Below are 15615 nucleotides of genomic sequence, written 5' to 3'. Positions count from 1 at the left end.
GCTCTACCCTCACCAATCCAAACCAACCTTCTGGTTTAATCGGTGAGTGAGTGCGATAAGAGTTTTTCAGAAGTATACCAGACCATAGATAATAGATCCAGTAAGTTTTCGCATCACTATGGTGAAAAAGTTGGCCTTTTCCTATCGGTATGGTTTGGTATTCGGAGAAGGCGACCGACAGCTGAAATCATTTGTGCCATAAGGCTAGGGTAGGTAAGGAATGGTGGAGAAAAACCCGGCGTCTACATTACCATGCTCTTAATGAAAGGCGCCGAGGGGATCACGGCTTAATGACCCATCCGACGGATGGAGTGTTGCGCTTGAAATGTCCTCCACGCACCATTCAAGGAGGGATCGGGATCCACGTCTCTGAAAACTCTCTGCCACCGCTGGGATTTGAACACGAACCCACGGCGTGGGAAGCCAACACTCTTTCCACCACTTCAACTCGATCCCTTCTTCCTTTCTGGGCGTCTAAAATGATGTCTCTCGTTGCTATAGTACCTACATCGGTTACTTTTAAAAACTGATCTTTGAAATGGACGTATTTCACCCTTTTAATAAAGAGCCATTGATTCAAATGTTTTATTTTTCAATATTTATTTTATAAATTAAATTGTTTTGCCATTAATTTATGCACATTACTTATATGTGAGGTATATGTCTTCGTGCGAAGTTTGTATCGAGGTTGGGATTTTCGACGATTTTCTCACGAGCTCGTTCCGGACGGGTTGCCCAGCCAAGGGTACACCTGCGGGCAAGTGGTGCATGACGTCATGTACCGCGTTTCCCCGTTGTCTTGCCTGATGAGCTCGCAATTCCTCGGCCTCGCGCAATTCGTCTCGGGGATGCTCCAGCATTTCCACAGATCCTTGAGCTTCGAGAGTTCCGTGGGATTTTTCACCCATTCCAACATTTGCGAGACGGAGACGATGTAGACATCGGGAAGACTTTCCAAGTAATCCAAGAACCTGAAATGTATTTTTTTAAATTAAAAACTATGGCCCTGGAGTCACATATAGGTCGTTTTACACGGGGCACATATAAGCACTATCTGACGTGTGTGCGCGAAGGCACAGTCTAAATTGCATCGTGAAAAGCCGTGAATTACTAGAATGTATGCGAGAATGCATGGATGCGAGGCGGCAAAACACCCCCTTTTTTTTTCGTTCATGAATTCGCGAAATTCCTGGCCACATTAAGAGAGAAATGCAGTTGTAACCAGCGAAATACCCTGCCCGTGTAAAACGGCCTTTAGAAGTGATTGCCGCGAAGTTTCTATAGAATATTTTGACCCCGCTGTAGTGTACCTATGAAGCAATCGAATCTGGTTTTACTATATAATACTTTTCTATCGTGATGGCAAAAGAAAATCATTAGTATATTATTGATCGGCACTTTCATTGCACACTCTCTGAGCCAGGTATCGGCAATTGATTTCGTAATGTACATTTTATGGGACTTGGGTCGGTGTGTTTTTAACTGAAAAAATAATTTAACTCAACACTAGATAAATTCTTTTTCTTTCACCGTCATTGCTTTTTTTTCATTTTCAACAAAGATTTGAGTAGCGTTTCAATTAATTAATAGTTTAAGTTTTGATATGTGCTTCACCGTAGTTTTTTCGAGTATCGACAATTGAGGCGGAATAAATTATTAGTTGGTTCAGTTTTGTCGATTTTTTCATATTTTTTGTAAAGCTCTTGAGGGGTTTTGAAATGATTAACAAACTTGCCTTTCTAATATTTCGCTTAATTTACCAAGCAATCTCTGAACTACTAAAACCAAAACCACCAAGAAAAACAAAACAAGTTTAGAAGCGCAAGACTCTAAGACAGCATGTCACACCTATAATTATTTTGAAATATAATTTTAAAATGCTCATGAGAAAAACTATTTCTTGGTAAATCCTCAATTATCTATTACTCATTTCGTTCTCTTTAAAATTCGACGTCTTCTGTAGAGTTTGCAAGGCGACACACTCGGTATCACCAAAATAACGGTAATTTTAATTCCTATTGCAGAAGTAAGCTTATAGATATTTATCAATGCTTAAACTTCGGAGGAAATATTGAGTAGTTTAAACGGTTTAGACGGAGGAAAATAATAATGGCCAGTGGTCCAAGACGCCTTAAGTTTTTCCTGGTGAATACTTCTGACATTGGTTTGCATAAAAGCTTTAACCTGGATGCAAACCCGATAAATATTTATCAGACGCCTTATTTAACATTTTCATGGGAGGCACACGCGGCTCCAAATAAGCATGGTCATTTTAATTTTCTTTGGAACATTTAGCTAATTGTTTTTTCAACATTTAAACCCCTAAGGAAATATTTGGAAGTATTTATAGTAGAGACGGAGGACAATAACAATGGGCCATTGGTTAAAGAATCCTTCTGTAAAGTTTGCTAGGCGACAATGCGGCACCACAAGGAGGAATGGCCATTTTAATTTCGATTGGAAAATCAATTATTTTTTCAATACCTAAACTTTTGAAGAAATCTTGAGAAGTTAAAAAGTTTAGAGAAATAAAAATGTTTTAACTCTTCAAACCCAGATCTGCTTCTGGGAGGAATTAAATTTCAAGACTTCTCATTTTAAGAATGTGAAAAATTTCTACACAATCATAGATATTATGGAAGCTACAAATTTCGCCATTTAACTTTGTAGCACAAAATAACGTGTATTTTCAATCTTTCCTGAATAGAGCTGAAAAAGTATGCATATTTTATGTTACTTAGGAACAACATTGGGTTGTAATGCGTTAATCCGTGCTTCACTTACTGTACGTAGACGTCAAAGCGCATGGGCAGAGCGGCGAACCAAGCGGCATGGATGAAGAAGGGGAAGGGGGCGCGGTTGCTGTCGTAATGGCGGTGGAAGTTCTGCTTGATGAAGGCGAACAGCTCGACTGGGTCGTCGATCCTGGATACAAACGGGCAATATTAGTTCACGAAAGAAAATAAGCATAAAAAACATTATAAACTTAACTTCCAATTTATTTAGTGTCTTCGATCTCAACAATAATTTCTATGAGCTACTATTTTACATAAGAGACTGTGTCCGGAGGCAAATTCCAGTAAAAGTTGGAAGGAAAAGCCATATCTCCAAAACAGGTATTTTCTATTGTCCTTTGTTACCATTGTAGGGAATGGAGGTGTTACCGCCGAAGGCTTGGCTAAGAGTTCTCTATTAGAGACTCAAGGGGCAAGACATATTGGCTCTAGACTAAGGGAGAAGTCGAAGTACAGCCCTTGGGGTGTAACTCCTGTTCTCCTCATTGTTGACGATTTCCTTAGACAATCGAAAAATCGGTTGCGTAGATGAAGATTCAGATCTCCCGGGCTTTACTCCGCTTCGGTACATATTTCGACAGTTTCGCCGGTGATGCAATCGGCTTCTTCAGGTCTCTACAGCATCTTTTCCGCGTTCTATAGCCGTCTACCAACTTGCTCTTGTTTGGATATAGTGATGCCAGTAGCCCTAGATCCTGATGCTGTTGGAGATTTCCTATTTTCTCAAAACATTTTAAAACGTCTCCATGCCTAGGTGATGGAATAGCTATCTTGCCAATTGAAGTTTTTATCTTTCTTTGTGATCCATATGGCCTCGCGTATTATCTTAGGAAAATATCTCCGACCTTCGGATATTGCGTTATGCCGGGGGTCATCCATATAAATTCTGCCATGGCGGAGAGTTTCAACTGCCTGTTCTTCCTAGAGATCACAAAGAAAGATAACAACTTCGATTGGGAATATGACTATACCCTCTCCGTGTTTTGAGAAAAGAGGCGATCTCCTACAGCCAATCAGGAGCAACTTGATCGACGGCTATGATGTAAAAGGCGGAAAAGATGCTGCATCATCACTTCAGTGACCTGAAGAAGACGACTGCAATGCCGGCGGAACTGTCGTCCGGAGGAAATATGGACCGATGCGGAGTAAAGCCCGGAAGATCTACGTCTTCATTAACTTCAACCCGCGGAAGCCTTCATAAGGATAACGGTTTTGGAAATATTTTACATCCAATCTCCTAGTAGTTAAGGCTGTTCGGTTGCTCCACCGGATAATCTCCTTCAGGGCTGCCGACGTTTCGGGGTACGAGTCGTACTCCATCCTCAGGGCTGAATGTCGTTTCACGTGTGTCTTGCTGTTGAAAACAGCTTTTGTTTGCTGTCAATCGGTTCACCGATTTTTTGCAATATTCCATCTTCTTTATTTCCCTTTTTTATGGCTACCCCGGCCTATATTTGCAAACAGGGCTATGTCCTTGTATGTTTGTCTCAAGTACTAGTTTTTGTTGTTGCTAAGTTTTTGATTGTTATTTCGTCATTTTTTTTGTCATTATTATTTTTTTGCCTTTTGAATGTCGTTTCTCGGAAAGTGTTCGTCTTATATAGCGGTGCCGGGATCTCAGGCTCCCTCTGATTGGTCCTTGGTATTAGCCAATCGGATTCTATGTAATACGGATTTCCAGACGTTACTGATTGTGTGCCGTGCCGTGTTCGGCCACTGGAGATTTTTCAGGTTGAAGGAGATTACCCAGTGGAGCGCCCGAACAGCCTTCACTACCAGCATACGCCGGGAAAGCATCAGATCTCCAATCTCCTAGTAGTTTATCTATTTATCTAATGACTTTTAAAGCGTGAATATTAATGCCCGACTCACATTGGGCAAGTGTCGACCATGGAGCAGGGAATGCCGTCATCATTGGACCAGTCGACCATCGGTACGACCCACTTGCCGGGGAATTTCGATACAGGACAGGGTGGAATCGGGCAGTCCTGGGAAATGGAAATAGTTTTAGTAGTCGAAACATGTGAATTATTCATTGATCTACGCATTAGAATCCTTCCAAAACATAGTTATCGTTGAATGGATAAAAAATATTTTTGTATCGGGATTATTAATGGATTTATAACTCCAATTGTAACACCCAGAGCGAAGAACAGTTTGCCGCCCCCTCTCTTATGTTCCTGACCCCACTACCTCTAAAATATGATACTAATAATCCGTATTAATATACATGTATAATAAAAATGGTAATAATAATATATTGTAATAATAATCCGTAAGCTAATTTTTTTTAGATGCAGTTGTTGAAATTACTCACCGTATACATGATATTGAGAAGTTTTATTAATATCATTGTTTATCAATTAAAATTTAAAAATACTTTTAAAAATAAACTGCTCAAATTTTGCCTCCCCCTAAAATCTGCAACCCGGGGCACGTGCCCCCTCTGCCCCGCCCGGGCGCGCTCTGGTGGCGGGCCTGCGTGCATCGCAAAGTTCCAACCGTGCTCCTATCCGTGGCGAATGGGTTTGGAGCATATATATTCTAATGATATTGCATTGGATTGCTGAATATAATAAGTTAAGGCATTGTTATCAATCAAATATTTGTTTTTGTTTTGTTTTTAATTATTTTTAGTTTTAGTTGTTCAAACTTACGAACAGTCATTTAGATTTTAAGCTTCCTCTTCTCACAAACATTACACTTCACAAGCCACGCAAACATCCGTCATTTTTATTTTTATTATTTTTTTTATCACATTGGTAGTGGTGGCTCTTAGCTACCGGGACAATCTTTTCATGCGCCTTCGGCGCCTCAGAACGTCTGCTCGGTATCAATGAAATAAAATCCATATTTTAACCTAATTACGAAAAATAAGAACAAAGTTTGGAAAAGCTATGTAAAAGACTTTTGTTGGTCAACTCAATCCTAGGTACCCCATATTTTTTTCATCCATTCTTGTAATTGACCGTTTCAAATTTCGTAAGTTCTTTAGACGTATATGACGTAAGATATCTGTAGAAATATTCATGCTCATTTAAAATCAACCAATCACATACATTTTCACAAATGCTCGTATCTACACCCTTCATTTCACGTTAGAAAAAGGTATTGAATAGTGCGAAGTTACTGTCATATTTGTCACGTGAATGCCTTAAAAAGTGATCATTCCATCACATAAAATACATATTAGACGTATGATAGGCTTTATTTAAAATTATTCATTCTTTTCAATTTTTTGAGAGGCATGATTTATTTTATATCCGCACGTTTTATTATCACTTATTTAGAGCTTACGGTTTTTTTAATAAAATTTTACTACCGAATAGGATTTTTTTCTACTTTTCATTGCTATTGCTACCCGCGAACGTAAAAGTCAGAAAATCAAAGCCTGAAAGCCTGAAAAGGTTAGAGACTTATGCTGCCTAGGAAGCCGATTAACCAGTGATTGGACGAAGAAAGAAGGAATTAGTCAGTATAATAGCAATGGGCGAAGAGGGTATCCTACAAAAAGATGAATCTACTCTCATCTGAGAACAATAGCATAACGGTAAGGAAATAATTCATTAGATGCCACCAATGATTCATTTTTCTTTATGGGAGCGAGGCACGGTTGTTGACAGCATCAGATAAGTCGAGAGCGGAATTATTCGAAAATTGATACTACGGAAGTATGATGAAGATAGAATGGGTCAACCGAGTAAGTAATGAGGAAGTGATAAAAAGAGTGGGAGAAATGAGAAGTCTTCTAAAAATTTAAGCAGAAGACGGGAACTTAAATGTTCAAATTATGAGACATGATGGCTTGATGAAAACAATGGTAGGACACGTGGAAAGAAGAGCAAGGGATGGCCCCGACTGAGTTACATAAAAGAGAATCAAGGACTAAGACTAAAGTTGTTAAGGATTTAAAGAGAATAATGTATCAATAATTTATGTGATAATGTATTAACATGAAAAGGTTATCTGATGGGATAGCGTAGTGGAGAGCTGCATCTAACCAGTCTTCGGATTGCTGAGTGAAGTTTTATACTACGTAAAATGTAAATCAATAGTTGAAACCGGGGCAAGTACGCTGTTTTTTGCGCTGCTAAATTCACACGAAATAGTCATTCAATCCGACTTAAATCGAAACAATGAATAATTTTCAATAACGTCTCCCTCTGAGAGCATATATCTTCAAGCGTAAACGAAATATTCGCGGCGGGTAGCCAATGAAAACGAAAGGACTCAGGGAAACAAAATTTCCTCGAGAAGCAGAAGTGACACCATAGACCTTTTCCTAAAACTTTTGAAAGTGACTGTACGTAGAGTTGGAAAGAGCTCAATCGTTGACTCATTGATTGAGGATTGCAGGAAGTTTTAGTTTTCGGCACAAATATTTCCTTCCATAATCTTGTGAATTGTTTCATACCTGCTGGGAGGTGTAATCCAGAGTGTATGGCCACATCGGAGGGTCTGAGAATTGGCTAGTCGGCCAGGAGCAGTCCCATTCCAGGTTATTCTCCGTGATCATCTGGTACGTGTTGTCTCCCGCCATTTGCAGAAATGGGGTTCGCATCCCTTTCATATCTTTTTCTGGGATCAAAGCGAATTGCTTGAGTATTTCCCTCTGGCCGATGAATTCCTTTGTCAGTGTGTCCACCGACGCATCTTTCCAGTAATCGGTTCCTGGTTGATGCCTAAAGGAAAAACGTCGAATAAAGTTATATGTATGTAATCCTTTCAGGCTTGAATTGGTGGAAATGCGATATATCCACGATAAAATATGAACTAAAAATGGCAATTTCCACACACTAATATAAAACTCCACTGTTTGATATAAATTTTCAAACTTCCTGATGAACTCTTCTCGGGTAATCAGCCGGGTCAAGATGGACATTACTGCCAGCGTTTCGATAGCCTTCGCCCTGATGACACTGGCATAGAAGGCTATCGAAGCGTTGGTAGCAATGGCCATCCTGACACGACTGAATACCCGAGAAGAGTTCATCCGCAAGATTCGCCGGAAAAGCACTAAATCCTTCATTTTCCACTCTTTGTTATAAAACTCCACTCCTTACCATAGCTTTACATTCTATGCAATTTTTGAGGTTGGGATAGAATGTCGAAACCTTGGTTGGTAGTGGAGTTTAATAGTAATGCGTGGAAATTACCATTTGTAGTTTATATATTATTTGATAAATTTTTATGTGCGCTTAATAACTATAGGGTTTTTATACTTGACAATTGCGGAGTCAAATGATTTCCTTAATTTATAATTCCTTCCTCAAACCAGAACAAAACTATATTATGCCTGCCATATGTATGGAGACTGTTTTACGCGGGGCATTGCTAAAGTATTTTACGTACTAAGGTAAGGTTTCCATGGAGTACTTAAGATGTATTATGGCAGTCTCCCCTCCCCTCATGGACTTACCTCTTAAATTCACAATGTAATTGCATACCTAATTCAGAACTTCGTTTTATTCTCAATCTGTCTGGAAATGGCGCGAATGAATGAACGGAATTAGAACAGGAGCTGTTTTTCCGTCACGCGTTCTTGCGTAGGTACTCGCAATTCACCGTTTTACACAACGCAATTAAAAATGCACTCTCGCACGTGCGTCAGATTTTTCAAGTACATGCTCCGTGTAAAAATGACTCGAGATAATTATACGATACTGCGGCCTGCACTAAGAAAAAATTGCAAAAATAATGTAAGCACATTCCTTTATTTTAATGTCTGTAATACTGAAGCTTTTCACGTACTTTATTAGACCACATATTTTATTAGAATTCTGATTGAGGTCGCAGAAATAGAGCAACTAATACCGGAACCTTAAAACAGAAGCTTTGTATTAAATCACCATCATTGGAAATTACTATTGGAAAACTATTTTAGTTACTAGAAATGCATCAAAAGATGTCTTTTCTTCATTCTTAAACAGTTGCTGTGGGAAAGTATAGAAGTTCCTTGGCAACGATGCCGATGGCTTGGTTATTTTTAGGGCTGAATAAAAATTTAGGGCGGAACAGAAATAAGAATCGAGCTATAATTTGGTAAGAGAGATTCAAAAATGCCTTGGTATTAATTCCTTATATTCTCCTTGTCTTTAAAAAGTTGCCAATTTTGCCTATATTCGATCGATTTCCTCATACATCTTTTTCACATCCGGTAAATACACAGGGTCACTCCAGAAGTTAAGTATTAACTACGCTAGATTCCTCTCAAGAGCCTGTATTTCTTTTTATTGGACCATAAAAATCTTAAAATGGTTTACTATCAGTGGTTGAAATTGCACGAACGCATAATAAAAATAAATTATAAGTGCTTTACTTACGTTATGCTGTGCAATGCAATCTCGTGGCCTTGTTGGTAGAGCCAGTTGGTCGCCCCGTAGTCGTTGTACTCGTGAGTAGTGAAGAAGGTTGTTGATATGTTGCAATTGTTCGGATTTGTGCGATTGAACAATATATTTTTGTAGTAAGTATTGTACAGCAGTCTTGTAATGGCGTCATCAAAAGTCAGGAGAACCATCTACAATAAATTGCGATGCATTGTATTTTTATTTTATATCAAAGAACAAAATGTAATCATTTCTGTAAGCTACAGTACGAGTAACTCGTAGAGAAGCTCGTATTGTGGTGCGATAATTCTGATGTTGGTTACGTGATAAAATTTGACATTTATGTGCACAACTGAATGTACTTTATGTGGTTTTGCGCAGCTAGAATCTATAAATTTCAGTTGTTTAATCAGATATTTAAATTAATGATTTTAGGGTGGAAAAAGAGCCTTTCGTTAAGCAGAGTATCCTTCGATTTGATGGAATGATGGGGATTCACGGAAGATGGTATAATAAACCTCCACCTTCGTCCTATGAAATCCTTAATCAGCTGGTATACTGTATATTTTAATTAGTAAAAGCGTGTGTGTGTGATTATTATAGGTATCATTATTTTGAGTGAGCGAAAAAATATTTTAGGTCAGATATACTTATCAAATATTCTCATTTTTTCATTAACCAATGTGTACCTAATTTAAGTATACCGGGACTAGCCACGGTGATAACTTAACGGAGTCACCCGCAATGCACAAATTATGTGAAAATTTCACGCATGAAAAAATCATTCGCCTTGACTGGGATTCGAATCCAGATCTCCTGATTTCCGGTCGAGTCCTTAAGCCAATTAAGACACCGAATATCGGTATAGGCATAGGCCAAAAAATTCTGTAGACACGGTAGTTTAACTGGAAATCGGAGTATTCGGATTCGTATCCCGATCAAGGCGAATCACTTTTTCTTCTGTGGAATTTTCGCAAAATGTGTGTATCTATTTGACAATTAAAAATATTCGTCTATAAAAAAGCTAAGAGAGTAGTCTTGTCTCTGATTTGTGAAAAAATCGTTGATGATCATGGGTGCTGCATTTTCCGATACGCACATTGTACGGCAGCTTTTTTTTTACAAATACCTACCTGTGGCACATCCTTGGCAGCGAGATTCCCGGGAATATCTGTGCCGGAACAGCGGCATGCCGGCGGTTTGCACTTAGATTCATTGCAAAGCTCCTTCGCCGATCCTTTGGGCAGGGAGTGAGAAGGAAGTGCTTGTAAAACTAGAATCAACGCCAGTAGTTGCGGGACAAAGGCTAGGCGACCCATGGCTAGACGAGCAAGTTACTTTCTAGCAAGGAAACAACCGGAGATAACTCGTGCTCATGGCATTCTATTCCTTATATTGCTTCCAGATAAGCTATCTTAGCAATTGCATAGGTTATTAAGAGTTCACCTAAATGTGTTTCATACATCACTTCCCATTTAGAGCAAGTATTTCCATGACGCACGCCTAATCAGTTACGAGTACGTCGAAGAAATATCTCATACCGTGATCGTTATTCATCTAAGGTCTGCACATCGTAGCAAAACTGCTGCAATTTCAGAGTTTACATTCTGCCATTTTCAGGGGAAATCATTCTCCCACATGGAATAGATGACGTCAAAAAATGGGATCATATTTTTTAAGCATAATCATGGAAGATTCTGAAATATTTTTTATAGCTTTGAAGATGATATCACCTGTTAAACTTTACCGTAACGTGAGCTATTGAAACTCATCATTTTCTCAGAATGAAATGAAATGTGATTCCATATAATGATGATAAATATCAGCCCTGATTTGGTGTTGTGACGCGCTTCTCACTAATTTTGATTCAATGCCGAACCATTATCGTATGTATCATCAAGATTACACGGAAACGTAGTTAGTTTTTTATGTTTCCCCATTTTTTCTCTTTCCATCATTCTGCCACACGCTTTTATCTGAAAGAAGTTTCAAGCTCTAAACAGTAGACATTTTTCTCTCACATTTGTTGCGTCAGGATTATATTTAAATGCCTTTTCAAGTCGCACTACTTTCAAAGCAACACGGAAAACATCAAATTAGATCCCCGATATATTTTCATGTGCGACGATAAATTAAGAGAGATCTTTTGCCGAACGGATAGGCATGGCATTCGTTTTCCTCCGAACCATAAAGACTGTAATAATACTAGTCGTAACTTTGTTTGATAATTTCTTTTCCATTAGTTAATGACTGCTGTCCTAACAGCCCCCGCCACTAGCATCGTACTCAAATAGGGGTCTCACGAGAGAATAATGACGTCGTTCTTATAATTTTTCATTGAATTTCCAAGAATGGTTTTAATTAATATACATTTACGATGTCCTTTCCCGCAAACTTTCCTGAATGTGCTTTTCCCAGGATGAGTCCTGGCCAAGAGTAACTCCTAAATACTTACCCGAATCCACAATTAATAATTTTGCTTGATTAATTGAATACGCTTCGTTGGGAATGCCTTTCTTTTTACAAAAATTCGTTACTAATGATAATAATAATATATTTTTTCTTTTGTTTTTTTTAATAATAACAATAATATATATTTATTACAAGGATAAATTGTTTAAATAATACATTTGATAGTTTAACTTTTTTTCAAACAATAGTTCCATACCTATAAAATATTAACCATTCATTAACATCCATTCAAATAAGTATTCACATTGCATAAAATATTACAAAATTTTTAAAATGTTACAATATATAAAATAATATCTGAAAAATATCATATTGTCATTATATAATTCATTCAGTTAAGTATATCTTCCAATGAAACATTTAAGTTCGCTAAATATTTACATTTGAATAAAGACTACATTATTTTTGCATTTTAATGGTCCTGCTAAGCATTAAGCTTATCAGCAGGTTCCATTATTATCTTTACTCTTACAAAACATTTATTAAGTTTTTACACAAAGACAATATACACATACCCCAACATACATATGAGCATTAACGTATTCTTAAATTCCCTAGCCACACAGGAGTATTACATTATGACACTCGAAAACATATCTAAGAAATTATAAGATATCAGTTTTACGATCTCTCCAATAGGTGCTTTTTTAGTTTACTTTTTAATTCCCTAATAGTTTTTATTCTCTTCAAGTTATCTGGTAATTCGTTTATTGCCATTGGGATTTTAATATTCAGTACACCTTTACCATAGTTGTTATTATATTTCGGTACATAGTAATGAGTAAGATTTCTCTTTTCCATGGAGTGGTTGTAATCTTTGTGAATCTTTAATGTATTGTTGAAATAATTATTAATTACTAACACATAAATGTACAGGTCAGTAACCTTTAGTATAAAAAGATTATTATTATAAATAAATAATAATAATAAAATGTCTTTATTCGGGCGAGGTTAAGACTAAAAAGTCCCCTCTTCCACCTAACCCCTCGATAACGTCAATGCAAGCATATTAAAAAATGGTCGACAAACGTTTACAATACAAAGAATATACAATATACACTGTTTGTGAAATGTCAAAAATATAAACAACTATATGTGAAAATTTTGTGTAAAGAAGATTTCTTTGAGTGGGAAAAAACATGAAGATACAGGGTGTAATATCCTTCAGCGAAAAAACCCACTGCAGGAAAACGCCCACATAATAAGGGGGACGTAATAAACCTGCGAAAACCTACTGAGTGAAAGCTAATGTTATGTTACATGCAAAATACAAAATAGTTACTACGCTGTTGTTAAGGTTTAATTCTAATTTCCAAGTACCGCAACAACATTTTAAAGCATTGAGATATCTCTAAAGCGTAATTCTGTCGGACTCGTCGTTTAGATCACTGCGTCATCCGCGAAAATTCAACAGCAGGCTCCCGAATGCGCTGGGCATGCTTTAAAATGATTGACGGAATAGAAGAATATATTGTCCGTATTCACGTGCTTAACATCACGCTCAATTATTTTCTATTCATCGATAAGATTCACTAATTAAAAGATATACCTCGAGCGATTTCATCGCTACAGCTGTTCAGTGGTAACGATAAGATTATATCGTCGGAAATATTGTGACCCATTTAGTATACCGATCAACAAATCATGCCACATTTATTACATTATTCAGTTCCTTAGTAACATTTTCCAGGAACATGTACACCGTGAATCCTACCCCCTTCATAAATCTTGACTTGGCGGTTGAATGCATATTATAATATAGATTATGATCAATTTTTTTTAAACCTGATATATCCTCGTATCTTATCACTGGGAATCCCAGTGTAGAGTTAGCTGGCAATTTCTCAAGCGCACCTGGAACAGTCTCCTCGCTTGGATCAGTTGGCTGGAAATAAGCTTATCGACAGACATATGAGCTGATACCATAGTGAATTCTTTTCGGGTTACTGACCGGTTAAGGTTCTCATTCTCTGCTGAAGTTTCGGTGAAGGGCTTAATAGTCATCTTCAGAGCTAAAATCAGCAGTTTGAGGCGAGATGTTGTGGAAAATAATAATTTAAAATGTAATATGCAAAGGGTATACAATACGTTCCCTTTAGTGTTAGCTAGTACAACTAAGTTTTGGCGCATTCATACGTCATCTTTAGGGGCTCATCTACATCTACATAATACCCTGCGAGCCCCCTCTAGGGTGTTTGGCAGGGGGTCATCAATCACCAGCATGCAGCATGCAAATGGACTCCCACATGCACTCCACATGGTCCAAATAACGTCAAGTATACTAAAAAATTATACTACCATATGCTTTTAGAAATAAAAATTAAATTAAGAAACATGCATTAAGTTTTACATAGGTTAGTAGGCTACACTACAAGTCATGCAATCTATCTATGAGTTCTATCGCTGCCGTTATAATCTCTTATTGATCGTGGAAAAAAAGACATTCTGAATCTGTCTGTTCTACAATCTTTCTCTCTTATTTTATTTATATGATCTGATCTTCCGTAGTATGTTGGCGTCCGTAAGATATGGTTAACTTCGTTAGAAAAGACACTGCTCTTGAATTTGTCTAAAAGGTTAAGTCTACTTTTCAATCTACGGTCCGACAGAGATTCCCATCCGAGTTCATCTAAGAGGTCAGTTACACTGGCAAGACTATCGTAACGATCTTTCACATACCTGGCAGCTCTTATTTGCACGCGTTCTAACTCTGTTATGAAGTCTTTTTCATGAGGGTCCCAAACACTGGCAGCGTATTCTAAATGTGGTCTAACGAGGGAAAAGTAGCTAATTTCTCTCGCTTTGTCGTCGCACTTTCCTAATATTCTTTTAACAAAACCCATTTTACAATTAGCTTTACCGATTATTTCTCGAATATGTTTATTCCACGATAGATCATTATTGAGTCTAACTCCTAGATATTTCACGGATACAACAGCCTCTAATTGGGTACCCCGAATTATATAGCTACGTTGTAGGGAGTTATTCTTCTTCCAGAAATTCATTACGTCGCATTTTTTCAAATTTAATTTTAACTGCCATGCATTGCACCACGCTTGGATAGCAGCAAGGTCATTCTTTAGTTGATCTATATCTTTGCTGGAACGGATTTCTTTGTAAACTACAGCGTCTTCTGCAAATAATCGTAATTTACTGTGTACTACTTCGCCAATGCCGCTTAAAATTGTCGTACGAGATGTGACGGTACTGCCAGTAGCTTTGTTTGCGCTTATCGCTGTTATTTTCGAATTTTCGCTGTCTAACTTCTTTATCCCGGTAATAGGCTACCCTTGCCTGAGTTATTAGACCCAACTCCGTCCTTTAATAACTATCTCAACTGTTAGTTTTCGGGATTTATAAATCCTTGATGATTATTCCGTCATTCATTTTCAAGTTTTCGAAATATTTTGTCGACTGTTTTCGATCTTTATGATTCCAGCCTTTTTATAGAATATTGTCGTCATGCCGCCATTTTATTTTATGGATTGATATCAAGTACTTTCGCTCCGCGATATTTATATATTGTCTTCATGCTTCCGGGTTGTGGGAGATTTTATAATTGGTGTTAGCATAAACTGAGGGAAATGTGGGGATTTAAGGCAAGAGGAATCCTATTGGGGAATGGGTTTGGTATTCAATATCATTCATCAGTATTTTCCCTCTCTTCCTCCTTTCTATATGGTCTCCCGCCGTTCGCTGGAAATACTTGTGCAAGATTGAAGGAACACAAAATTTGTGATATTATCTGATGCAAAATTTATCATATGTATAGTACCGTCATACCAATGTAACTTGTCTTGAAAATTGTCATTAAATCGCGAATATTATTCACTATTTGTTCATTCGAATATTTATATAGTTATACTTGATTTTGTGCCTCTATGTTGCCCATATTTTTGCATGAGAAACTCTCTGGCAAGCTTCGCAGCTTCGAAGGACCATTTTTGTCAATTTAATTAAGTATTAAAGGTGTGCCGCTGACGTGAAGCCTGGAATAAAATTGAAAAAATAAATCGATC

At 37.6% G+C, this 15615-nt stretch overlaps 1 protein-coding gene across 1 annotated transcript; it reads right to left on the bottom strand.

The window, feature by feature from the left end:
- Positions 1-571: 571 nt before the first annotated feature.
- LOC124159484 (chitin deacetylase 7-like) lies at positions 572-10500 on the bottom strand. Its single transcript, XM_046535315.1, has 6 exons — positions 10258-10500; positions 9119-9315; positions 7210-7477; positions 4668-4783; positions 2785-2925; positions 572-971 (listed from the first exon to the last, which is right to left on the bottom strand). The coding sequence occupies exons 1-6, from the start codon at positions 10441-10443 to the stop codon at positions 710-712; spliced, it is 1170 nt and encodes a 389-aa protein (XP_046391271.1). The 5' UTR covers positions 10444-10500; the 3' UTR covers positions 572-709.
- Between the last annotated feature and the right edge of the window lie 5115 nt (positions 10501-15615).

This window comes from Ischnura elegans, chromosome 5 (genome assembly GCF_921293095.1).
Source record: "Ischnura elegans chromosome 5, ioIscEleg1.1, whole genome shotgun sequence".
NCBI classification, from domain to species: domain Eukaryota; kingdom Metazoa; phylum Arthropoda; class Insecta; order Odonata; family Coenagrionidae; genus Ischnura; species Ischnura elegans.
Note: the sequence above shows the minus strand (reverse complement) of the source record. Positions and strands in the feature narration are given on the sequence as shown.

Coding starts and splice junctions, on each gene's coding strand:
- LOC124159484 (XM_046535315.1), bottom strand. CDS start 10,443: ATGGGTCGCCTAGCCTTTGTCCCGCAACTACTGGCGTTGATTCTAGTT. Junction 9,316..10,257: donor CTGCCAAGGATGTGCCACAG/GTAGGTATTTGT, acceptor AATTTATTGTAG/ATGGTTCTCCTGACTTTTGA. Junction 7,478..9,118: donor ATTGCATTGCACAGCATAAC/GTAAGTAAAGCA, acceptor TTTTTCCTTTAG/GCATCAACCAGGAACCGATT.